Source organism: Cydia amplana, chromosome 12, assembly GCF_948474715.1.
Source record: "Cydia amplana chromosome 12, ilCydAmpl1.1, whole genome shotgun sequence".
Lineage (NCBI taxonomy): Eukaryota > Metazoa > Arthropoda > Insecta > Lepidoptera > Tortricidae > Cydia > Cydia amplana.
Genome location: NC_086080.1, coordinates 14,404,519 through 14,430,819, shown reverse-complemented (window position 1 = coordinate 14,430,819; position 26,301 = coordinate 14,404,519). Strand labels below are relative to the sequence as shown.

The following is a 26,301-nucleotide window of genomic DNA, read 5'->3' as shown; positions in this document are numbered from 1 at the left end:
TTTAGACATTAAAGAATATAACATAATATAATGTTCCGAAAAAAAATATCACCATATACTTAAGTAATTAATAATTTTTAATGTCACTGTCATATTATCGTGATCGTGACTGCTTGTTTATGTAAAATACACCTTAAAGCACTGCGATTAGCTTGAATTTTTCTAAATTCTTTGTTGTATAAATCAGCTTGAAGGTGCAGGGAACTCTAAAATAAACCTAGTAGAATCACTAGAGAAGATAATTATCAACATCAGTGTTTGCAACTATAAAATGTATTATAAATATTTCTTTTGGAATGATTAATTAACCGCTTTTATTTTTTATCAATGCTGTTGTAATATCAGGATAGACTGCTTAAGAAAATAATTTATTATAAAGCAATTTATAAAGCTGATATTTTGTTTTTTTTTTAATCACTAGCGACCCGCCCCGGCTTCGCACGGGTTAACAAATTATACATAAACCTTCCTCTTGAATCACTCTATTAAAAAAAACTGCATCAAAATCCGTTGCGTAGTTTTAAAGATCTAAGCATACATACAGACACAACGGGAAGCGACTTTCTTTTATACTATGTAGTGATAGTGGTTCCTGGTAACAACCCACTCATTCTGAGTAAACTGAGACAAAGTATTAAACTTATGTTGATGTACAATGGTTGTACGTACTCACCACGCCACCGCCACGTACCGCGTACCGTAGAAGCCGCAGTTTTCACAAGTAGGCGGCGCTTAAGGCATCAATCGTTCTCTAATTAACTAGATTGTGTAACTTTGCAGAAACGTTTGCAAATTATACCACAAACAAATGATAAATGGAAAAAAAATAAAACAAGAGTATTTACTTTTAGTGACAGCATAAACTGGGGCTTCTTGCACATAGATGGCGCTACTTGCACATTAGATGACGCTATCGTTGTGTCAACGTAGTTTGTATAAAGGTTTTTTTAATGTTAGTTTTAAGTGCCGGTAATAATGTCTTCTTTTATTCACTAATTTTTGATGTGTTTCTTACAAATACCAGTAAGAACGCATAAAATTCATTCAAGTCAATTTTGTAAGAAGCATTTTGTGTATCAATAGTTTGTTTTACTAGAAATAATTTTAAGTGTAGATTGATTAATGATTACAATATTTTCCACTACTTTCACATTTCAATTCCTTGGTCTATCCATCTATATCAATTATATTTTATTTTGTAGGTTCAATATATGTACAGGAAGCTGCAGAGTTAACTGAATGGACAGAAATTGTTTGCAGGGGGGTCAGTTATCTCTGCAGCTTACTGTAAATTGCATGATTTTCACAATGAACCTTGTGATATTCAAGCATCATTTATATTCTCTCCTATAGAAAAGACTTTCAAAAGGCTATAATACCAAAAAGAGTAGACTAAGATCTTCCCAAATGAAACTACACATTACATTACTCTCGCAATGTTTATTTTGTACTTAAAACCTAAGCTTCTGGAAGAACCACTTGTTCTTCCCGCTCTTGTATCTCTCCTCGAAGCGCACCCTGGTGTTGAAGCGCAGCTTCTTGCGCTTGGCCGGGTCCTTCAGGTCCTTGGCGGAGAACTTCTCGAAGCTGAAGTCTACTGTGTAACGGGTGGGCATAAGGTGGTTATAATTTACTACCTGGAATGAAGGAGAATAAGATTAATTTAATACTTACTTACTTACTTGGCTGGCGCAATGACCCAAAATGAGTCTTGGCCTCCAACACAAGAGTACGCCACTTAATAGATACATTAATAACCGTTTACCGGATAGTGTTGTGACTGCCCCCTCGGTCAATGTGTTTAAAAACAGATTGGACAATTGGCTTTTAAGCAATAAGTCTAGATGATTACTAGTGAAGTGATATGACTATACAAACTTTGAACTATATAACACTGGACACTGTGTGACATAGGCTCATCAGCTCAATAGCTGCTCGCCTATAATTACATAATAATAATAATAATTTTTTATTGTTTTGTAAGTGTTTTTATATTTTACTTTTATATTCATATTATAAATCACCTAGCCTAGAGAGTTCAAGTAAATAAAGAGAATAATAATAAGAGAATAATAATAATGTACACAAATATCTTAAATTGTACAAAAATTGAGTATATTTATTTTTAAATACTTAGATTACAGATCAGTTTTATTTATTGGACATGAATGATAGAAGCCTAAACTATGTACAGTCAGCAATACTATTCACTTTGCATAGAAACTACTATTTGGGGGGGTTTGGTACCTTTTTTGGGCCATAGGGTATGATATACTAGGATATTGAATACTTGCTGCAAAGTAGACTACAATACTAATTCTAAGGTATCTGGCTGACCGTGTTTTAATGAGCCCTGAGCTTTGCATTCACTTGAGAACTACTACCTAATCATACCTATTCACAAATCTTGGGGACCCATGGGCGTCAATTGTGCTTATTGCATAAAAAGCTGTGTTGTACACTTGGAGAAATAAACTTACTATAAGTTTGAATTATGTCAAATTAAATATGTATAATCAGAAAAAGATAAAAGAACCAAATATCAGGTGACAATTTTACACAAAAGAACTACTCCTAAAATAAATATGTGTATAAAAATATGAATATACAACACTTAAAAACTAACATGAGATTGTCATGCTTCCTTGTGTTAGCACTTTTGTCACCATAGTACCCACAACTTTGAATTTCTTCACAGATGTCCCTATATAGGTTTCCTTACAATAATTTTGCTCAAGAGAAAAAAATATTACATTGTAAGTGGATAATGCAGGTTTATCAAAAATTGTAAAACCAGTCATTTTATAAGGCTAAGGATGCTTTATGAAATTACTGTATATCACTATACTGCACACAAGTTTTTATTCGGCCAGCTGATAGCTTGATAAAATCATTTTACTTAAATACCTATCTAATAAGCTTTATGCTTTACTTTTATGTAATCATAAGTCATCATCAACTTAAAGGCCGATTTCTCGTATTGTCTTGCAAAAATGCAATCAAATCTCAAAGATAACATGGAGCATTTCACTATCAAAACAAACTTTAAGGTTATGTTACTATTTCTAAGATTCTTACCTTAACGAAAGGCTTGACTTTGGAGCGCTTGTGGATTTTGTTTTTGCCCATCCTCTTCTGCACTTTCCTCGGGTACCTGTCGATGCCGGCGACAAAAGCGTGGCCATAGGGTTTGTCCGACGTTCCCTCGTCGTAGTTTTTGACGACGATGGCCTTGCGGCCCGCGTACCGGCCGCTGAGGACCAGCACCACCTTCCCGGGTTTCATGATTTTACCCATCTTGTATGGATCTGCGAAAACAAAACTAACCTCTAAAATCGTGTTTTGATTCACTAAAACTGACTCACAACTTCTGAAATACGCAATTAATATGAGCGTATCGTGTTTTTCAAATGTCTCTTCGAGTTGAGACTTCTTTTTATGACAATTATGTTGAGAAACACCACAATAATCACTATCAACTGTGTGTACAACTTCGACTTGAACTCATCAATATATGTGTACAAATCTCAATTAATATTAAAAATCTTAATGGCGACGCACAGTACGATGCACACACTTTATATTGGTAAAGAAATTTGCTTCAAATGTTTCTTATTAACACAGATTCAAATAGATATTTTTCTTGTAAATTTACGAAACTCACATTCCTATAACTCGTCGACAAGAAAAGACTGTGTTGCCATAAAATTAATTAAATCCTCCTGTGACAGTGACAGTTGTCAATATTTCAACGAATGTCGAATCATATAAATCAAGCTACCGTTTTAACTATGGCTGAAATAGATCTAAAGGCCCTACTACACGGCTTTGGTCAACCACTGCAACCTTAATATTTTTAAACCATGTAGAATGTGGTTGCAAGCCACAAACCATGAACCACCTACTACACGGTCGGAAACTAGCAAGGACATTTTGGGCGGAAGCCAGCTTACCATATATACTCGGTCAACCAGATCTTGACAGTAGAAAAAGGCGGCAAATTTGAAAAATGTAGTGCAAAGGGATATCGTCCCATAGAAAATTTGAATTTCGCGCCTTTTTTTACTGACAAGATTTGGTTGACCAGCTATAGTGTGTCAAAGGTCTGTTTGATTTCAAACATAGGAGAATCATACTGTCTTTGTCTTACACTAGTATTAGCACCCAAAAGATAAGGATGAATATAGTTTTTTTTGTTCCTATTTACAAAGAGACGCATTTATGCGTTAGAGGGAGCAAGTGATATTACTATCTCATTCTACCGCATGGCTGCGTCCCTTGGAGTGGCCGGCGATGGCCCATTGTGTACTGGGACCTTTATAGTTTGTCAAAGGACTGTCTCATTTCAAACATAGACAGAGAGAATCATACTATTTTTGTCTTACACTAGTACTAGCACCCAAAAGAAAATGATGAGTATAGTTTTTTTTGTTCTTATTTACTGACAATTTGGTTTGACCAACTATAGGATAAAACACTTCACGGCTTGGAGGATACAACTAAACGGAGTAGCCATTAACAGCTTTCCCCTCTGTCGAAAATAGGCGGCCAACGGTCATACACAATGTATGGACTGACGTTTATCTGACATGGCTATTTTTACGTTACGCATACATTTGACGTTCCCCTCCCCCGCAAAAATCGGCAGACTGTTTTGTACAGAAAATTACAGACATGGCGTCTCCGTTTGATTATATCCTCCAAGCTTCACGGGGCTTCCAATATCGTTTTGGTCTTCCGGCGGTCGGAAGCTTTGTTGCCAGCCGTGTAGCAGTTGCTTTATCTACGAATAGCGTAGACCATAGACGGCATAGCATAGACCACTCATAGACAATAGCAAAAGCGAGCTTTTGATATTTGACGTTTGTTTGATTAAACTGACTAAACTATTTTTGCATTGCTATTTTTGTACTCCGGCGTAGCGTAACGAATTTATTTAAGCGTACGACTCCGTAACGAATAACAAACAACTAGAGCCGTTAACGTACATATATCGCACATGATTTAGACTGGACCTGAAATAACTTTAACGAGTTTCCGTGCAGTTACACTGTAATTGCTCGAAGAAAATGGATTTAGATCGAGATACATCTAACACCGACGGTAAGTTTGTTATTATTACGGCACCGCGTTGGTATCGTGTTTATTTTGCATGTGTTTAGCTTGATTCTGTGTTACAGAGTGTCTCGAGACTGCACTGCAAATATTTGACTTCTGCGGTGCCAAGAGTACCGGTACTCTACATGTGGGTGCACTCATGGATAAATTCGCTCCTTCCGTGAAGACTAACAAGTGAGTTAGAATAATGTTACCTATTATTAAATTCTTAGTTAATTTAGGTTATTTTCTTTTACCCATGTTGTGTATACTCATACAGAAAATGAAGTTGTGTTATTAATTTTACTAATTTTAATATTTCTTCACGTTGTCTAGTTACAGGCTGCATGCAGTTTAATTTATGGGGCATTCCACGAAAAAGTAATGTAGTCACGATTTCATTGCATCCCTTTTAATTTGATGCTATACTGTATATTTAGGGACAAAAATTAATACATACTTATCTAAAGATGAATTTACATGCAATAAAATGGTGACTCGCTTTACTCTTGTGCATTGACCCATTGATCTGTAATTTTATTATGACTTTATTTTTGACAGTGCTGAATTTAGCTACCTGAAAACCCTACTAGACCCCAACCAAAGCAATCCGGAGATAAATGTGCCTCAACTGGCCTGTGCCCTGAATGCCTTCACTGACAGTCAGAAGACCAAGCTAGATCTTGATGAAAGGTATATATTATATTTAAAATCAATAATAATGACTCCACGGCCGATTCAGCCATGGTGACTGCTTCAACTCCGTTGCTCTCGCTGGTGTGCTTGTAAGTGGCTGACGTAGCCGATCTTGTTACAAAAAGTTCGTGAACATTGCGGGCATGTGAGCACACCGTTTGAGTAATTATATTGTATTGCCGCAGGTGGTCTGGCTTTTATTTCGTCGCGCTTGGCATCCAGCTCTAAGCACCATCTTGTTTTTGACTTCAGTGTAATCACAACTCTGTATAAAGTACTAATAGTACTCTGTTTCCATACTAATATTATAAATATAAATATTTTGGAGACAATCTTACACAGATCAACCTAGCCCCAAACTAATTGATGGTTGTTTTATGGGTAAAAGCATTGCTTTGTTTGGGGGAATGTGAAAATTCTGATTAAATATAAAGTCTATTTTGGCTAATTTTGTAAAACCATACCTTTGTGGGAGAGATAATAAAAAATAACTCATGCCAATACCCAGGGAAGCTGCAAGCACAGCTACTCTACTAGAGGCTTTTACATAGTTCCTGATAAATATGTATCCTTTATCTTATAATCCATTTCATAAGCTATCTGTAGTTCTGTACTTATGCTAAATCTTTTCAGAGCTGAAATAGACCATCACCAGATGGTCTAGCATGACTTGCGTTCTCGCGCGCGAGTCCATACTTGAAGTCGCGCGCGAGAACGCAACTCATGCTAGACCGGCAGAAGTATGAGATTACTGTTGTGTATAAGTCATCATATGCCAGCATACATTTATGTATTAGTAAACATAGTGGTTTTATTGACAATTTGTCCTCAAACATAGTTGTTATGAAATAGGATTCTTCTTTTTCCTGTTTCACATTGTTACTGCTACGTTACAAAGACACAATTTATATGTTATTAAAGCTATAAAAAAATACAGTTTGTATTTATGAACTTCATCATTTCTTATATATTTCTCACTTGATTGTAATAAATGTACAACAATGCTTGTAAAGCTATCGAAACAAAAGCAGTAAATATTACAAACATACATACATAACATTACTTATAACTTCAGTTTTCAGCTATTTCTGAATTTGACTATCAGCAAATTTCATAAATTAACAATATCTGGTAGACCGAGCTTTGCTCGGTAAACATGTAAAAACTCAAAAATGAGCGTTTTCCCAGAGATAAGACCTAGCTAGATCGATTTTTTGTCCCCGAAAACCCCCATATACCAAATTTCATCGAAATCGTTAGAGCCGTTTCCGAGATCGCCAAAATATACAAATAAATAAATAAACAAGAATTGCTTGTTTAAAGGTATTAGATAAAACATTTTTTATGTTTTTTCTTCTTCTATTTATAAGGAGGAATTAGGAACTGTAAATTGACAGCACTTAGAAATAATCTAATACCTTTAAATGAGCAATTCTTGTTTATTTATTTATTTATATATATATATATTTCGGGGATCTCGGAAACGGCTCTAACGATTTCGATGAAATTTGGTATATAGGGGTTTTCGGGGGCGAAAAATCGATCTAGCTAGGTCTTATCTCTGGGAAAACGCGCATTTCCGAGTTATTATATGTTTTCCACCCAGATATTATTATTATTTATTAATTCAGGCATATGTAAATTATGTAAAAATATTATTGAGGTCTATAGCCACGTAAATAAAAGGACCTAGATTTATATGATATAGCGGTAGTCTCATGAAATACATGTGTAGAAATGTCAATTTACTCTTTCTAATATGTGTATCTAGAATGCTTCCCTGTCTTTCATTGATGACTTCCATGTCATCATCAATTTGTGTTGTACTCATCAAGCTATGACCTCACTGACCCCGGTCATTGTCTCTAGTTAACCCATTGCTTGTTGTCATAATCTGCCACATTATTTCAGTTTCAACTTGAAGAGCGGTATGGGGCCCCAGGACTCTGATTCTGGTATTTCTAATGATGGTAATTACTTTTATTTATATTTTTTTAAACATTTAATACATTTGTTTTTGAGTTATTAATTAGTCTTTTGAGGTGTTGGGGTCATCACATCACATGTTTAAGTGTATTTAATTTCAAAAAAAAATGTTCAACATTTATAAGTAAAAAATGTCTAATTAATTAGCTAACAAATTATCTAGTCATTAGAAACAGTGTAAACCAATCACTTTTAACTAAACTAATCCTTTTTACTACCCAAATTTGCATGACACTTATCAAATAATTATGATCTGACTATATACCAGCGTCAAAAAAAAAAAAAAACATTTTAAATGAATGGTTTTGAAAATGAAAAAGCCTATTAGGTTAAACATAATACAATTTGAAAACAATTGGATTTGAGTCCTCTTTGTAAGTATATATATATATATACCTGTATCAGGAGAACCCGTTCTTTCTTAATGTAGGTACATAATATTTATTAAACTTAAGCTAATTAATTATTTTATCAAATATTTAATTCAGTAGTTTTTTTTACTATATCTGATCTGAACTCTTGTTTACAGGCTACTTAATCCTGGAAGAGCTGCAAGCGGAGCTGCGCGAGAAATCCCACTTGGCTGCCAAGCTCCGCAGCCAACTGGACTTTACCGACCGACAGCACGAAGAAGCGCTGGCCGCGCTCAGCGCCGAGCGGGACTCGCTGCGCTCACACCTCAACATGTAATTATATCACAGACAATCCAACCTCTAGACATAGCATAGTCGCGCTACCCCCTCTGCCACACATACGGTAGCGTTACTCCATCTTCGAGTCAATCCCGTGCCGTGATTGGTCTGTGTCTTTGAACGGACCAATCACGGCACGGGATTCGCTCACCTCGTCCCCCCGCACCCCCGTATTTTTGGCAGCATCGATTTCATGAAAGAATTGGCCTAAGCTCAGTCTAGAGGTTGGATTGTCAGTGAATTATATATAACTAGTAGTTCGCCCCGAACTGAGAACTCGCGGTTCGCCAAAAATATCAATTGAATGCAGTCGTCAAAGGATCGAAAACCGCGTACGATTTATTGAAAGGTCTGGTGGAGCCCTTAACTGATACTGTATCTGTGGTAAGCCGAAATATTTCCTGTCAAATGTCAAATACCTATATTATGTTTATTTTATTTTATTTTTATCTTGCTAATTATTTCAAAATGGTAAATTTAAAAACGATATTAAAAAACTGTAAACCGAGCACTTCCATTTGATACCAAACTCGACCATACTTGCAAATAAAATGACCAGAATAGTAAGACACTTCACAAACAGCTTTTTGGCCTTCTAAGCTCTTCTAGCTCAGTAACCCCTTGATCGAGCCTGCTCATAATTTAATGACTAAAATATAATGCCCTCGACTACACGTTTACCCAATTTCATTTAAATTAGAACAAATTTACTTAAGTTATTGTGTATCAAACTATCTTCTGACAGTTCAGCTTAAAAACATCGAAATGCCGGGACGTGCCGCTAGCCAGCCGCGTGTTCAAAGTTGAATGTAAGAACTTCGCTTCGCTTCGCTCGCTCGTTAGTTATAGTTGGGTCCTATGGGTGAATCAACTTTTTCTTGTCACTCTTGTTACGTTCTCCTGGGTCACTCTTTAAAACCTAATTTTTAGAAATTTAAATTCACCAAACACACTTTTTTGTGATACTTATAAACCCCTTTCATTAAGGGTCGTCTACCAAGAGTGTCAGAAGAAGGTGGTGTACAATGTCTTCTAACAAACTATGCTACTATTGTCTCTTGGCTGACCGGACAGAATAACAACAGGAAATAGTTGATGCACCCATAAAATAATAAATTAAAAATAACAACTGGACTTCACCAACCGACAGCGCGAAGAAGCGCTGCGCTGGCCACGCCTCAACTTGAGAACACACTACAACGACTTGATTTTATTTTGCTTTTTATTTCTTTTTAGGGTTCCGTACCCAAAGGGTAAAAACGGGACCCTATTACTAAGACTCCGCTGTCCGTCCGTCCGTCCGTCCATCCGTCCGTCTGTCACCGGGCTGTATCTCACGAACCGTAATAGCTAGACAGTTGAAATTTTCACAGATGATGTATTTCTGTTGCCGCTATAACAACAAATACTAAAAACAGATTAAAATAAAGATTTAAGTGGGGCTCCCATACAACAAACGTGATTTTTGACCGAAGTTAAGCAACGTCGGGCGGGGTCAGTACTTGGATGGGTGACCGTTTGTTTGCTTGTTTTGCTCTATTTTTTTGTTGATGGTGCGGAACCCTCCGTGCGCGAGTCCGACTCGCACTTGGCCGGTTTTATTTCTTTTTTTTTTTCCTGTAGGCTCCGTGAAGAAAACATGTCATTGACCCACGAGCGCCGCGATTACGAGGAAGCGTGCGAGCGACTGTGCAGTAGCGAGCAGGCGCTGGGCGTGGCCAAGCGTGAGCGCGACACGGCGCAGCGGCGCGCCACCGCTGCTCTAGAGCAGGCCGCTACTTTAGAGGCCGAGGTAAGACCCTGGAGACTGCAGACTAGACTTACAAAGAATGAAATCACCACAGAGAGTCTGTGCGGAAAGAGAAGAGTCGTGAAATGTAGGGGAGCCCATGGTATAATAATATACTCCGCCTGGTACTCTCTTCCGAGATTCGCGAATGACCTAACTGTCACTTGCGTACGTCATCATGCTGTTTACAGGTTCTCAAACTTTAAAATGTGGGAGAATTTTAACCAACGGTGAAAATGATTTTAACGGCATTAATTTTAAGTTATTCATGTAGAAACATAGTAAAATAGAACAAATCTATACTGCCCTTTTCACTCCTACTCTTACAGTTCCGAATAGAACAGCCAACCATTTTCGTAACAAAACATTAATTACCAGGCTTACGACGTGAAAAGTTTGGAAAACATTGCGACTGCTGACACTGAGCGAGAAGGAAATAACAATTAACACGCGTTCGACAAGGATGACGGTCAGGGACAACATGGCGGATTGTCAAATGTGACAGCGCTATCCTGTGTTGCCAGTAGTGTAAACAGAATTACCCGAACGTCTGAAATTTCTTTCGTGAATCGTTGCTAACGAATAATTACAAATGACGTGTTATTGTAAAATTTAAGATAAAATACATATAAATGAAAATTATAAAATTATAAAGAAATATTTTAACTTATTAACCATAGATATAATATACCCATGTAACATGTTATGTTGAAATAAAGTGGCAATGTTATTGTGACGTAGGCAAGTGACACTCTGGGAAGAGAAGACCATGTTTTATTAGACCATGGGGGAGCCCATACATTTTACGACTCTTCTTTCCGCACAGACCCTATAATCAGACAATTTGTTAGTGGAAAACCAAAAAGCAGTAAGGAAGATTGAACTTTCACGCCTACATTTTTCAAATTCAGGACCCTGGGACCCTCATATGATACAGGTCGGAAGTTATAGTTCGTTTTTTAGCATTAGAAATAAGGTAAACAATCTTGATATGTCTTTTAATTGAAAAACACATTTTAAAAATAAGTTACGGTAAATATGTAACAATTATGAATCTAATTAGATCTTTTATAGTCTTCTGCTTTCATAAGTAATAGTTATTGGTTTTTAAAAAGTGTTTTTCAATTAAAAGACATGTCAAAATCGCTTACCTTCTTTCATGTTCTTTCTAATGCTAAAAAAACGAACTATAGGCCATGAACGAGTTAGATAAAACAACGCGTTAGACAATGAAGATGAGTCACTTTTTAGGGTTCCGTACCCAAAGGGTAAAAACGGGATTATACTAAGACTCCACTGTCCCTCTGTCTGTCACCAGGCTGTATCTCATGAATCGTGATAGCTAGACAGTTGAAAATTTCTGTTGCCGCTATAACAACAAATACTAAAAAGTACGGTTTTTTTTATTAATGCTTACTATTCCATTCCAGAAACTAACTCTCCAAGAGCTCCTAAGCAAGTCCAAAGAAGAATGTCACCGCATCAACGAGATGTACGCGTCACGACAGGCTTCCCTTCTAGAACAGAACGAGCTGCTGAAGAGGGAGGGGGCCGAATTGGCGGCCAGACTCCAGGATCAGGAGGATCTGGTGCAGCAGATGCTTAAAGAGAAGGTAGGTCTTTATTTCTTTATTCTGAACAATAATTATTGTGTCGAACATTGAATAGCTTAAAAATTAATATTATGCACATTGTTATCAAAAAAATAAAATAAATACTGAAGATAAGTATATAAAATTCCAGAATCACAAATTACACTTACAAATGTCAACAGTTAATTACAATATTATTAGAGTAAAATTCACAGCACACATCCAAATTAAAAATTACTCGCTTACTAAAAAATAATTACAAATGCCAGTCTCCAGTCAAATGTCAGTCAACTTAATAATAACTAAATAAATCCCTATCACAATAATATAAAACATTAAAAATTTAATTCACCATTAGAGACGAGTGTCTTAGAATAAACACTAATATTGCTCGTCTGATACAAAATCTGCTATAGAATAATATGATTTTTTTAAAAGATGCTCTCTGAGTCTTACACTAAACAATTTGCTATTTAAAATAGATTTTAATTCGATTGGTAACTTATTAAACAGAAAGATTGCCTGGTAGCATGGTCACATCATACCGGGGCCAGATTTCTTCCCATTCGGATGAGCCAGGGTTCAAACACATAACTTTCAGGTTGGAAGACTGTTGGAGTCTGTCTGGGTCTATTGTTTCCCAAAAATTCATAAGTTTGCCCGCATTTTCGTTAGTCATAATTGTCATAATTCATCTGGTTCAATTCAATCTTTGGGTAATATGGCTCCATCGATACTGTCGATGATTTCGCCAACGTCAAAGTGGATCCCACGTGGGATCGAATTAATATTATTTGTAATAAAATTCAGCCAGTGTACGGTATAAAAGTATAAAATTATGGCCTCTAGGGCTCTAGCCAGCCACGGTTAGAGGTAGAAATACCAAAATAAATGCTCTAGAGCACGACGTTGTTCGGTAGTATGGTTCTCAGTTCTTGTAAGGCGATAGCTGGACTTTACAAGAACCCGCGTGGGCTACCCGGCGTTGACGCCAGAATGGTGGTTATACGCGTTTCATGATTATTTTTTCATTATCTGCACACTTCCACATTAGTTTACTGCATAATACGCTATCAATATTACACTTTAAACAATATTAATAAGCAAAAACAAAGAAATGAATCACGAGGCCATGTTACCAAAATGGCGGTCGACGAATAACCCCTTCATCTGGTTCAGAAACGCATCACTTCAGGATTGCCATAATACAAACTTAACCTATTTATAGGATAACCCTACGGTTTCAGTTTTATGACTAATGATAATATGACAAATAATACATTATGACTTAAAACTTTATGGGAAACAAAGGGGGGTGCCCTTCCCTTACCACTCCCACGGTGTTGACCACCAGCACTCTTTACATTTCAATTCCTGCTTTCTAACTGGCTATACAAAATGTAATAATACGAAGTGGAATGTTACCGTAACAACAATATGTACGATTGTACGTCACAACTGACAATAAATCGTTAGCCAAAGTTGCAAACCTTTACTAAATTTGACGAAGAAAAGATATTTACGACTTTATCCCATAATAACTAAAGTTGCAAACGTCTCAACTGCATTTGAAGTGGATTAATCCTTTGAACGCCACGCCTGTCGTGCGCGGCGCGTCATTTGAACCTTGCCGGAATGCACGAAGGTTCATATTGGGCTGTAGCCGCCCGCGTCAGTTGACGACTTTATATTACGTATACTAGCGACCCGCCTCGGCTTCGCACGGGTTAACAAATTATACATAAACCTCCCTCTTGAATCACTCTATCTATTAAAAAAACCGCATGAATATCCGATGCGTAGTTTTAAAGATCTAAGCATACATAGGGACAGACAGCGGGAAGCGACTTTGTTTTATACTATGTAGTGATATTTTATTATCAAAAAAGCGCTGGTGGCCTAGCGGTAAGAGCGTGCGACTTGCAATCCGGAGGTCGCGGGTTCGAACCCCGGCTCGTACCAATGAGTTTTTCGGAACTTATGTACGAAATATCATTTAATATTTACCAGTCGCTTTTCGGTGAAGGAAAACATCGTGAGGAAACCGGACTAATCCTAATACGGGCCATGTTTACCCTCTGGGTTGGAAGGTCAGATGGCAGTCGCTTTCGTAAAAACTAGTGCCCACGCCAATTACTGGGATTAGTTGTCAAGCGGACCCCAGGCTCCCATGAGCCGTGGCAAAATGGGATAACGCGAGGAAGATGATGAGTGATATTTTATTATCAGGTGATCTTGGAAATGGAGCTGAAGGATGTCCTGAACCGCTCCAACCAGACGCAGCTGCGGCTCGACCGCTCCATAGACGTCAGCTATACCGAGGACCAGATGCTGACGGCGCTGGACAGCCTCAACGTGGGCGGGTTCTCTTCAGGTACTATTGCAAGGTTCCTCAAAAGTGGAGGATGGGTGCTTAAGAGGCCGGTATCGATTTTAGGCGCAAAAATGTAAAATTGATAGATTTAGTCGATGAAATTGTACACCTTCTGTTACGTAATAGAAATAACAAGTACTGGTATCTATTAGCACGTCTTCTTATCTTGCATTTGTACATATCATTTTTTTGAAAACTGACTCACTAAATTAGTAATGATTTTTTTTCTGAATGACGTTTAGGTAAACGCGCGTAAAGCACTGATTTAGTCGATCTTATTTGTAAATTCCGTAAAGTTTGGACTGCTAAAAATGGTAATTATGTATTACACATATCTTATACTCCAACTTGCATAGACTACATTTTTGTTATATGATATTGAACAAGAGTAAATGAAAGTTAGACGAAATCAATTTTCACCAGAAATTACTTCATAACAAGTGAACATTTTTCGTGAAAATCGACTTAATTTCAACGTAATTTTGATACTTAAACAATCTACAACATTTCCTGAAACTGTTCTTATACATAATTTTTTATAATTTATAACTATAATTTTTTGATGAATTTTTGAAAACTGCCCCTTCTCGTCATATATTGCCGGTGACGCACGCTCGGGACCTTATTATTAAAAGGAAAGATGAGAAGACGTGTCAATAGAAACCAATACTTGTTATTTAGATATTAAGAGGCCTTATTCCTTAGAGCGTTCACCGATTTCACGAAATAACACTCGATAGATGGCGTTGGCGCTCGGTACGCGAGCGCCGGCAAAGTTAAGCGCGTTTCAACGCAGGCGAGAATAATATTGATACTTTTCAATTTAATTGCAAAGTAACATTATTTTTAGCGTTATATTGGCACTCTTTATTTTATTTTAATTCCGAAAGCTGACTCTTACTACAACGGAATATGAGTGATTTTACAATGATTTTCGGAATTACCCGAATAAACCTTACTACTAATATTCGTCATTGTAGTAGTGTTGTATTTTCAAACTTGTTTAGCGGCGGTGTGCACTTTTTGAGGTGGGGAAAAAATGTTAAACTCGCGACAGATCACGTGACCGTAAGACGGACACGTGACCTGATCAAAAAACTGTTACAATGTTATTGAGTTTTTCTTTATTGATTTAAATGCCATCTAGTGAGTTTCCCTCTAACCGGTATTAATATAACTCGAGTACCAACAGTGATGTGCTTAGGGGTTTCAAGTAATACGACGAAATAACGCTAGATGGCATTAACATCAATTATACACAGTGCTGCAGACATTTTGCACTAGTCATTGAGTTTTCACTTCTGCCGGCACTCCCGGAGTGCAACCCGTCGTTTTTTTTTACAAACCATGACAAACCATGAGTTTTGTTTACATTTTTGCTGCCCACAAATTGTCGTCTTTTTGTACTATTTCTGTTTTTAGGGGAAAGTCGGGGCCCGTCCATACTGCAAATAAACATGTTTCTTTATTTGTGATATGCAACTGGCCCTATCTGTTAAAACCAGTCATTGTTTTTATTTAAAACCATGATACCGTTGACTACATTCCACATTTTTTTTTGTTTGATGGCCTCGTCGGGGTCAATACCGAAATCCGATTATTTATATTATGCCATCTTCGCTCCACTCCATTAAGATACCCTGGACAGAGGGCCTACCGCGAACCACGTTCGACGTGTTACCTCCCTGTCACACTTACGTACGAATTTACAAGTGCGACAGAGAGGCAACACGTCGAACGTGGTTCGCGGTAGGCGCTCAGGCCTATGGAACTCTCCGCGCGAGCACGGATTTATACCTACGAATCTCTTCCCGTTCACGGTAGAAAATCAAGCTAGTTGGTCGCCGGCGCTCGAATATGCCAAAATGTATGCGAAATAAATGTCTTCTTCACGAACAAATAACACATGTTGTAGTGTGGAATTGTGGATGGATGCAGAAACAAAAAAAAAACTAATAAAAAAATCCGTGTTTGCTCTACCGATTGATAGGAAAAGTAACTATTAGACGTTCTCAATATAAGTACTTATACCAATTTTTTTTACGATAGTCGCAAGCTACGTAGTACGCCGTTTTATAAACCGCGTAGTGTTTACGCGGTTTATAAAACGGCGTAAACACTACGGTTACTGTAGGGAGATATGACCTTTTAAAATATTTCGCAGTCACTCATCATAATAAATAATAAAATAAGGAAAAACCCTAACTTAAGACAAAAGATAAATAAAGAGAATAATAAAATAAATTTATAAGTAATTAATAATGATAAAAGGAATATTATAATTATTAATTACTTATTGCAACTTATCTTGCTCATAGTTATTTTACAATTAATAAAACTTATATTTGTACCTTAGGTAAGTAGGTAGGTATCTTTCATACAATCTATAGTTTAGGTAAGTAGGTAGGTACTTATTTGTAAAATAATTTCTAAGCGTCGGCAACCCTAGCTTTGTGCCGGTGCGCGCGGTGCGGGGAGCGGTGCGTTGAAGGTCATTCCATTGTATTTTTGTGTAGGTATTAAAACGGTAGGCATTTGAGTTTTCTTTGAGAGATAAGTATCTGTTCGTAAGAACTATAATATAGCCCTGTGCCCTGGACCTCATCTAGATCGATGGTACTCGTCAGGGCAAAGCTATTGAGCCCAAACACGATATAGTTATGATGAGTAGATAAGGAGTTCTGGTGACCAACTCCTGACTCCATTATGAGAACCTGGACCTCATCTAGATAGATGGTGCTCGTCAAGGCAAATCGAATGCGCCCAAACACGATGGAGTTATGATAAGTAGATTAGGAGTTCTGGTGACCAACTCCTGACTCCATCATGAGACCCTGGACCTCATCTAGATAGATGGTGCTCGTCAGGACAAATCTAATAATCCTAAATACGATGGAGTTATGATGAGTAGATTAGGAGTTCTGGTGACCGACTCCTGACTCCATCATGAGACCCTGGACCTCCTCAAGATATATAGTGCTCGTCAGGGCAAATCTAATGAGCCCAAACACGATGGAGTGATAATATGTAGATTAGGAGTTCTGGTGACCAACTCCTGACTCCATCATGAGAACCTGGACCTCATCTAGAACGAAGGTGCTCGTCGAGGCAAATCTATTGAGCCCAAACACGATGGAGTTATGATGAGTAGATTAGGAGTTCGGTGACCAACTCCTGACTCCATCATGAGAACCTGGACATTATCCAGGTCGTCCGGGTATAATAATAATGCAAAACCTAACCAGTATTCAAGTAACACTGAAAACCTATCACCTAGCGAGAGTCTGTTGTTGAAATTAAATATGGTGTAAAAAATGTACTTATTTGTATCAAGATTTTCTAGTCGCTGTATACAGCACTTCTCGGAACTCTCTGGCTGTTTACGAACGCACCATAGTCACCGAACGCCTGACGATCGAGCACAGGTCCGTCCCCTAAGCCGCCTCGGCGGAGAATGAGCGCGCGGCGTCGGTGCAGCGTGATTTATACGTGTTTTAAAATAATATAAATTTACGGCAAGGTAGGTCCTATAGTTATGATTATTTTTTTATGGGTTAACGTATAGTTATAGTTTGCTATAATATTATTTTTAGGGCAAAATAATAGTACAATTTGCGATAAAAAAATATAATGTAACCCTGTTTTCACCCAAAAAATGAAGAAAGTTCGGAAGGTTAAATATCCATTTTTTTTAATGAATCTTTGATTTTCAATAGTCTTAGCCGCTCGTAAAAGATATGGTGAATTGAATTGTAATCATTTCTGTATCAAATGATTCTTGTTTACTGCAAAATTGAGAACCGAAACGACAGTTCTCACTGCAAATTTTGAAAAAGCCTCCCAAGAAAACTCATTTATTTTAGGTTTAAAAAGAGAAAATGTCAACTTGAACGGTCTTACTTGCTAGTTTAAGAAATGATTATTTAAGTACGTTATCAGTTTTTGAATGAATACTAATAGTTACGTCGTAATCTTGAATGAAAAAGGTAACAGATTGCAAAAAACGCTCGCTTGTAGGACTAAGGACTCTTAAGTGACAAAAGGAGTACAATTTCAACGACTAAATCTATCAATTTTACATTTTGGCTAAAATCGTTAACGGAGCCTTAACACTCGCAACGCCATGGAACGAATGACACGTTTGTAATGACAGGCGATGTGGGCTGTTGATGGCCTACCAGAACTCCAGTACAGCAGGATTGTTTGTTATTAGCAGAGGGCGGAATTGCTCATGGCAAAAATCAAACGTCAATAGAGTTGGAACGTTGAATTTATCGACTTTTTCAGCTATCGCTAAGTTCAGTCACCTTTTACATTTCTGAATTTAACATTAACCTCTTTGATTAGCTAGTTGACTAGCTAGTTTTTATAATGAAGTGCTAAGTTAAGTAGGTAGTTTTTAAAATTATCGTTTTATATTGTCTTTTATTTAAATGTTATTCCGTAATGTTCATATGAAGTCTATTATTGTTTGCTTATGGATTTGAGGTTTAGTTTTGTTAATAAATAAATCAAGATACGCTAATAGGTACCTAAATATAATTTCAGTTTATTCGATAAAATTCAACGTTCCAACTCTATAGACGTTTGATTTTTGCCATGAACAATTCCGCCCTCTGGTTATTAGGCCCAAAATACACTTGTAAGTTTAACTTACGTAAGTAGGGACACAGCTATACTACAGAATGAGAGATGAATATCGTTATCTCATAGCTTTGTCCCTACTTACGTAAGTAAAACTTACATGTGTATTTCAGGCCTTACAACAGGCCACACGGCTCGCTCAGCTGCACATAGAAATTCAAGTGCAGTAATGTATTAAAATGTTGTATCTAGGAGGGGCGATTGAAAAGTTTGCGGCCTTAGAAAAAAACTGAAAGAGGTATTAAAGTAAATGTTAATTATTAATCGTTAGTAATGGCGGCAATATTTAAACTGCCAAAGACGCGGGGAAAAAAGTAGCAAAGTTAAAAAAAAAATCTAGAGTAGGCCGCGAATATTTCAGCCTCCCCTCGTAGTAACTTAATGGCTTTATTTATTTATTTATTTAAAAGTGTTAAAATCAAATGTGTGTACAGCTATCAGGAATCTGCTAGAAATGATATTGTGATCCGTTTCCCCATCCGCAACCATAGACCGCTACCATAAGTCTAGTCTTTTCCATTTATTAACCTTTTGGACGCCAATGACCGATATATGCGCACCGTAGGTTCAACGCCAAAGACCGATACAGAGCAACATCGACCTACGTGCATATACATAAAGTTCAACTTCAGTTTTTGACACTTCAATGATGTGGCGTATTATGAGTGACAGCTTTTGTGTTTGACATGGCGTGGAAAAGGTTAATAGACGTTCAAAGTCAAAGAAGGGAAACTATGAACTAGTCTGAAACAGGGATGTTGCGAACATCCGCATCCGCAACTGCGGAACTTCCGCATTATTTTCAACATCCGCATCCGCATAAAATCGATGCGGAGCTTATGCGGATGCGGATGTCGATCAAGTCGGTACCGGAACGTCCTAGCGGCGGCGTAGGTTGCTAGGTAATTTCGTCATTATCTATAACGAAATCGTCTAGATCCAGAAAAGTCGGCCAAGTTACTGTTTATTAAATATAACGCACCTATATTCTTGCTTAAATACTAAACGTTTCGTTTTTTTTAATAAAAAAAATACTAAAAATGTAATATTTGACGTTTTCTAAGTACCTAATCTTGACATCCGCATCCGCATCCGCGGATGTGAGCCTTTAAATATCCGCATCCACATCCGCGGATGTCATAAAATCTGCATCCGCAACATCCCTGGTCTGAAATTTGAAAATATTTTAAATGAATTCTTCTTTGACTTGTCATGTCCACCCTTCACTTTCGTCTGTTCTTGCTAATTTTAACCACGCTTGCTTATTCATTCTGTTTACCTCAATAGATAATCATGTGTTAGAAGAAGATGCTTTCATTAAAGCGCTTAAAGACCAGGAGCTTGGACGCGCCTCCAACCTATCTCTCTTCGACGAGATTCGACTCAGTTTTTGCAATATGACCCGACTTACACCTGACGCCTCTGGAAACATGTCCAAATCACATCTATTTGAATACAATGATCGTGATAACTTGGACACGTCGAATACGGGCACTCAGACTGACGAATTTAAGGAAATAACTAATAATAACAAATGTGACTGCACTAAAACATGTCTCGAATGTGAAAAGTTAAAAAATGATTTAGTAAATGTCCAAAACGATTTAAAAACTGCCAATAACAACGTGTCTCATATGCAAACGGAACTTATCGAGTGTGAGAAGGATTTTAAAGAGTTACAAAAACGTTATGTTAGAATCGACAAAATAACCTCTGAAACACAAACCGATGACCCAATATGTAGTAACTGTAAGGAGAAAACTGTAGAATGTAATATATTAAAGGACACACGTGCCAAGTTAAGAATAGACCTTAAGCAGACTCAAAATAAGGTTTCAAATGCTGAAAAAGAGTTGATTAAGTCTCGGTTAAGCTTGAAGACGTTACAAGATTATATAGACGGGTTAAAAGTGGAACGTTATGAAATTGGGACGCAGATAGATGACCCAATGCAAATTGTACCTTCTGTCGATAACAATAACGTTGAAGTTTGCAATGACTGCCCAAAGCAATGCTTAAACTGTGACAAATTACGGGATTACACAGCTAAATTAGAAAGCGACGTAGCTCAAGCAAATAACAATTTAGCTAATATGCAACTAGATTTGGACAAATATGAGAACACGTTGAATGATTTACAAAAATATTTAGACGAAGGCGTGAACAGGAATGACTTTCTAGAGACAATGTCGCAGAATTTACAAGCTAAGCTTGACGTATTGGAGTCTGCATGTATCGCTCAGAAGGAGAATATCGAGAGTATGACGTGTGAGATGTCTTGTATAGAAAGCCAAACTGATTATGGTAATTTCAGCCTTATTTCTAAGTAGCTTAGGTGTATTTTATGTCGTAGGTATTGTGTTGTCCTTGTCATGTTTCATTCATTTAAGTACTGTGACGTCATTTATGGTGGTTGTGGTTTACTCTGTTGGCAGCAGAAATAACTACGCAGAGGTAGCGCTCAAAAAGATTCGTAACATATAACAAAGTAAAGGAGTGATTTTGAGCAATTTGTCAGTAATTTCTGCCGTTAACTGACATTATATAGTCATCAATTAGTAGTTGTTATAAATCTTTATTGTTATTTATTATTAGTAATAGTTATTTAATCGTATCACCTAGTTATATTTAGTATTACCTAGTATTCATCGTTAGTAACTTATGTTTGTTTTGTCTATTCTGTAAAAGTATGTTAATTTTAGTATTATTGGTATAAAAATCTGATTTAGAAGCTCGTTTAAAGACTAAACCTTATGTCTCAACTAAACAAACTAGTGTTTGGGGTCACTGTTAATTTAGATAAAATGATTGTGTATTTAGATAAATTCTTATATATACAGGTGGATTTTCTTTTTGGGTCAGTGAGGGCAGCTACCAGATCCCGTGCTCCTACGAGAAAACGGTCTAAGAAGACCTTCCCTCGATTTCAAATGAATGAAGATTGGCTTTTACAGATTTTGGAAAAAACATACAGGGTGCGAGAAAAAGGTCATTTTTGACAAACTTTTTTTTTTATGCCAATCGATCCCATTCCTATTAAGGATCAAAAGCTTGTATGGAACCAAAACAAAATTTCCGGCTAGAAAAGCCACAAATCGAAGAAAACTTTTCTCATACAATTTGTATGAAAATGAAAACTTTTATTTTTCACATCCTACTTTTGTATGCCAATCGTTTCCATTCCTATCCAGTATCAATAGTTTCTTTGGGGTCAACTTACGGTAATGTACTAAAAAGCCACAAATTAAAGAAATCTTTTTCCATACATTTACTATGGACAAAACGTAAAATTTAATTCACATGTTTCTATCTGGCCAATCAGTCCTGTTACATTTAAGGACCATAATACTGTATTAAGACATTGCTGTAGGACTGATGGGCGAGATAGAAAATTGAGAATAACATTTCACATTTTCTCCATAATACTGTATGGAAAAAGTTTTTATTAATTTGTGGCTTTTTAGTACATTACCGTAAGTTGACCCCTAGGAAACTATTGATACTGGATAGGAATGGAATCGATTGGCATACAAAAATAGCATGTGAAAAATAAAAGTTTTCATTTTCATACAAATTGTATGGGAAAAGTTTTTCTCGATTTGTGGCTTTTCTAGTCGGAAATTTTTTTTTGGTTCCATACAAGCTTTTGATCCTTAATAGGAATGGGATCGATTGGCATAAAAAAAAAAGTTTGTCAAAAATGACCTTTTTCTCGCACCCTGTATGTTTTTTCCAAAATCTGTAAAAGACAATCTTCATTAATTTGAAATCGAGGGAAGGTCTTCTTAGACCGTTTTCTCGTAGCAGCACGGGATCTGGTAGCTGCACTCACTGACCCAAAAAGAAAATCCACCCTGTATATATAATCCTTATATAATTTGTAACCATGAGTATGTTTACAGACGTGGCGTCGGTCGGCACTCAGGCGTCGGTGCCGTGCCTTCAGTGCGAGTCGCGCACCGCGGTCGCGCCGCAGCGCACTATACGGAGACTCTTGTGGTAAGTCCACTTATTTACATACAATACACATTTTACAAAAGCGATGGCTCGATGTCGTGAAAGCAGATATGAGCGTGAACGGGCTCACACGAGACGGTATCATCTTGGGTCGTCCCATTCGTGTTTCGTCAAGTTCTTAAATTAGTCCTATTCTGCTTTCGTCACTCATTCTACATTGAAAGCCACCGACGATTGTGACGAATGTAGAATGAGTGACGAAAGCAGAATAGGACTAATTTAAGAACTTGACGAAAAACGAATTGGACGACCCAAGATGATACCCACGAGACGACGCCCAGGATCGCGCAAAGTAGAGGAAAGCAAGTAGGAAAGCGGACCCTGGCAAAGGCCGGGATAACGCTAGGTAGAAGAAGACACATTTTCTTTTCTTGAAAATCAGTTTTTACCAACTGGTAAAGGCTCTCTTCAATTCAACTGATAAAAAATTTGCAAAGTAATTAAATGCAAATTTTGAGTTGTTTCCTTATGTTGGCTGGTGGAATTGACTTTTAAATGATGTGTTTGAATGATAAATATTTAAAAACATTCATTTTGAAATGATTTTGTTTGATATTTTACAGTTAGTATTTCGTTGTGTGGTCAATAATTTTGTATTTCACTTGGTGGCAAAATTTGTTTAACCAGCAACGCTCAAGATTCCATTTTCGAACCACTCGCTTCACTCGTGGGCCAATTTTAGCATCTTTCGCTTGTTCGGATATCTATATTAGCACGAGTGTTTAAACGACAACTTCCCCCCCTTGTAAACAAATAACTATTAACATGATAACTTTTATACTATATTAAACGCAACTCCAAAGCAAAGCCCTTCTCTACTCCACAGTCTCTAATTGCAGGGAGTCCCTCAAGTGCCTGTTCCAAGCCTTCGCCTTGCTCTGCTTCATTTTCGCCCTGTCATCCCTGTACGGCGTGACGCGCCGGCGCGGCTGCGGCGAGCGCGAGCTGCCGTGGCGGTGGCTCGATGCGCAGGAGTTGATGGACCTGCTCTTGAGGATAGAGTACGTCGCTGATGTGCCAATGTGAGCCGTAACGGCCACACTAGCGCGCCTAGCCAACTCTATGGCTGCTTCGCGACGCAACGTTGGCGCAACTGCGCAGCGACGCCATTTTTCATAGCGCTGACTAGACGCCGTTGCTCAAAAGACGCTAGTGTGGGGTTTCTCTAAGGTCCTCCTTAAGCTTTGGATTCCTCCGAAAACGGTGCCGTCATATAGCGGCAGCAAAAGACGGCCGTCTTTACGGTGGCGACATGTGGAAAGTACCACGGCGTCATAACACACCGTCATCCACCAAGGTCAAAGCGGCAAATTTGAAAAATGTAGGCGCGATGGGATAACGTCCCATAGAAAATTTGAATTTCGCGCCTTTTCTTACTGACAAGATTTGCTTGATCATCTATAATTTACTTGGAGGATGAAATATCATCAGAAGAGGAAAATAATCGTAGTACGGAATCATTTATTCAAATCTCGTGTCATTTATTCAAAATGGCGTCACCACTATCTAATAAAACGTTCACGAAACTATCGACAAGGTCATGACGGCCGTCATCTTACGTTACGTTGACAATCAACGTAACGTAACGCCGTCTAGGAAACCGCGCCATCTTGTTTACATAGACAACGTTCTAGTGACGTCAGTCAACGCTATATAGCGGCCGTAATATGACAGCACCGTTTTCGGAGGAATCCAAAGCTTTAAGGGCCACACACTGACAATCCAACCTCTAGACTGAGCTTAGGCCAATTCTTTCATGACACCGATGCTGCCAAAAATACGGGGGTGCGGGGGGACGAGGTGAGCGAATCCCGTGCCGTGATTGGTCCGTTCAAAGACGGAATCACGGCACGAGATTGACTCGAAGATGGAGTAAAGCTTTGGATTCCTCCGAAAACGGTGCCGTAATATGACGGCCGCTATATAGCGTTGACTGACGTCACTAGAACGTTGTTTATGTAAACAAGATGGCGCGGTTTCCTAGACGGCGTTACGTTACGTTGATTGTCAACGTAACGTAAGATGACGGTCGTCATGACGGTGTCGATAGTTTCGTGAACGTTTTATTAGATAGCGGTGACGCCATTTTGAATAAATGACACGAGATTTGAATAAATGATTCCGTACTACGATTATTTTCCTCTTCTGATGATATTTCATCCTCCAAGTGAATTATAGATGATCAAGCAAATCTTGTCAGTAGGAAAAGGCGCGAAATTCAAATTTTCTATGGGACGTTATCCCTTCGCGCCTACATTTTTCAAATTTCCCGCTTTGACCTTGGTGGATGACGGTGTGTTATGACGCCGTGGTACTTTCCACATGTCGCCACCGTAAAGACGGCCGTCTTTTGCGGCCGCTATATGACGGCCGTCATATGACGGCACCGTTTTCGGAGGAATCCAAAGCTTAACGCTACCGTATGTGTGACAGAGGGGATAGCGCGACTATGCTATGTCTAGAGGTTGGATTGTCTGTGGGGCTACACTAGCGCGTCTAGCCAACTCTATGGCTGCTTCGCGACGCAACGTTGGCGCAACTGCGCAGCGACGCCATTTTTCATAGCGCTGACTAGACGCCGACGCTCAAAAGACGCTAGTGTGGGGTTTCTCTAAGGTCCTCCTTACACTAGCGTGTTCCGAGCGTCGCGTTTAGCCAACTCTATGGCTGCTGCTCGACGCAACGTTGGCGCAACTGCGCAGCGACGCCATTTTCCGTAGCGCTTACTATACGCTGACGCTCAAAAGCCGCTAGTGTCTCTCTAATACAGGGGTATAAAGTGGGATTTAGATTGGCAATGAAGGCGAGCATTTATACACTTAACCTACCTACTAGGGATGTAAGGCCTTTCACACGGGACAACCCAGAAATTACTAGTTGTAATCTGGTTATTTTTTGAGTTGCACCGTGTAAGAAGCACTCTGCGATTATCATACATTTGCGTTCCATACGAGTTTGGTTCCAATACTTTACTTGAGTTCACGTTTACTACCTGTCTATCTAATAGCTCCCGGCGTAATATTTTACAAGTAAAATAGCGCCTATGTGTGGTGACCGCGGAACTTTTCTGAATCTGACAATTTGTAAGTCTTATTCGCATTTATCAATAAAACTTATTACTATACTTGGTCAACCAGATCTTGACAGTAGAAAAAGGCGGCAATTTGAAAAATGTAGGCGCGAAGGGATATCGTCCCATAGAAATATTGAATTTCGCGCCTTTTTTTACTGACAAGATTTGGTTGACCAGCTATAGTTCTGATGACATTTTTATCATGTTTTTGTTTTAGTCGTGTCTAACACTCGTTGCACGCGAATAGGTAGTGTGCTCTCTGTCACACTTACCTGTGGCGGGCAGCGTCCTGTCTCTTTTAATTGCTACCAAGTGTTAAACGCAACTATAACCTAATCTAA

At 38.1% G+C, this 26,301-nt stretch overlaps 2 protein-coding genes across 2 annotated transcripts; one reads left to right on the top strand and one right to left on the bottom strand.

Annotated features, from left to right (window-relative positions):
• Positions 1 to 1,420: 1,420 nt before the first annotated feature.
• Positions 1,421 to 3,769, bottom strand: LOC134653093 (large ribosomal subunit protein eL27). The gene is made up of 3 exons (XM_063508389.1): positions 3,665 to 3,769; positions 3,079 to 3,308; positions 1,421 to 1,637 (listed from the first exon to the last, which is right to left on the bottom strand). The coding sequence occupies exons 2-3, from the start codon at positions 3,295 to 3,297 to the stop codon at positions 1,452 to 1,454; spliced, it is 405 nt and encodes a 134-aa protein (XP_063364459.1). The 5' UTR covers positions 3,298 to 3,308; positions 3,665 to 3,769; the 3' UTR covers positions 1,421 to 1,451.
• A 1,089-nt stretch (positions 3,770 to 4,858) lies between these two features.
• LOC134653092 (uncharacterized) lies at positions 4,859 to 23,923 on the top strand. Its single transcript, XM_063508388.1, has 11 exons — positions 4,859 to 5,103; positions 5,181 to 5,292; positions 5,659 to 5,790; positions 7,705 to 7,763; positions 8,309 to 8,465; positions 10,095 to 10,263; positions 11,691 to 11,873; positions 14,082 to 14,226; positions 20,158 to 21,174; positions 22,773 to 22,869; positions 23,727 to 23,923. The coding sequence occupies exons 1-11, from the start codon at positions 5,070 to 5,072 to the stop codon at positions 23,911 to 23,913; spliced, it is 2,292 nt and encodes a 763-aa protein (XP_063364458.1). The 5' UTR covers positions 4,859 to 5,069; the 3' UTR covers positions 23,914 to 23,923.
• Positions 23,924 to 26,301: the final 2,378 nt, after the last annotated feature.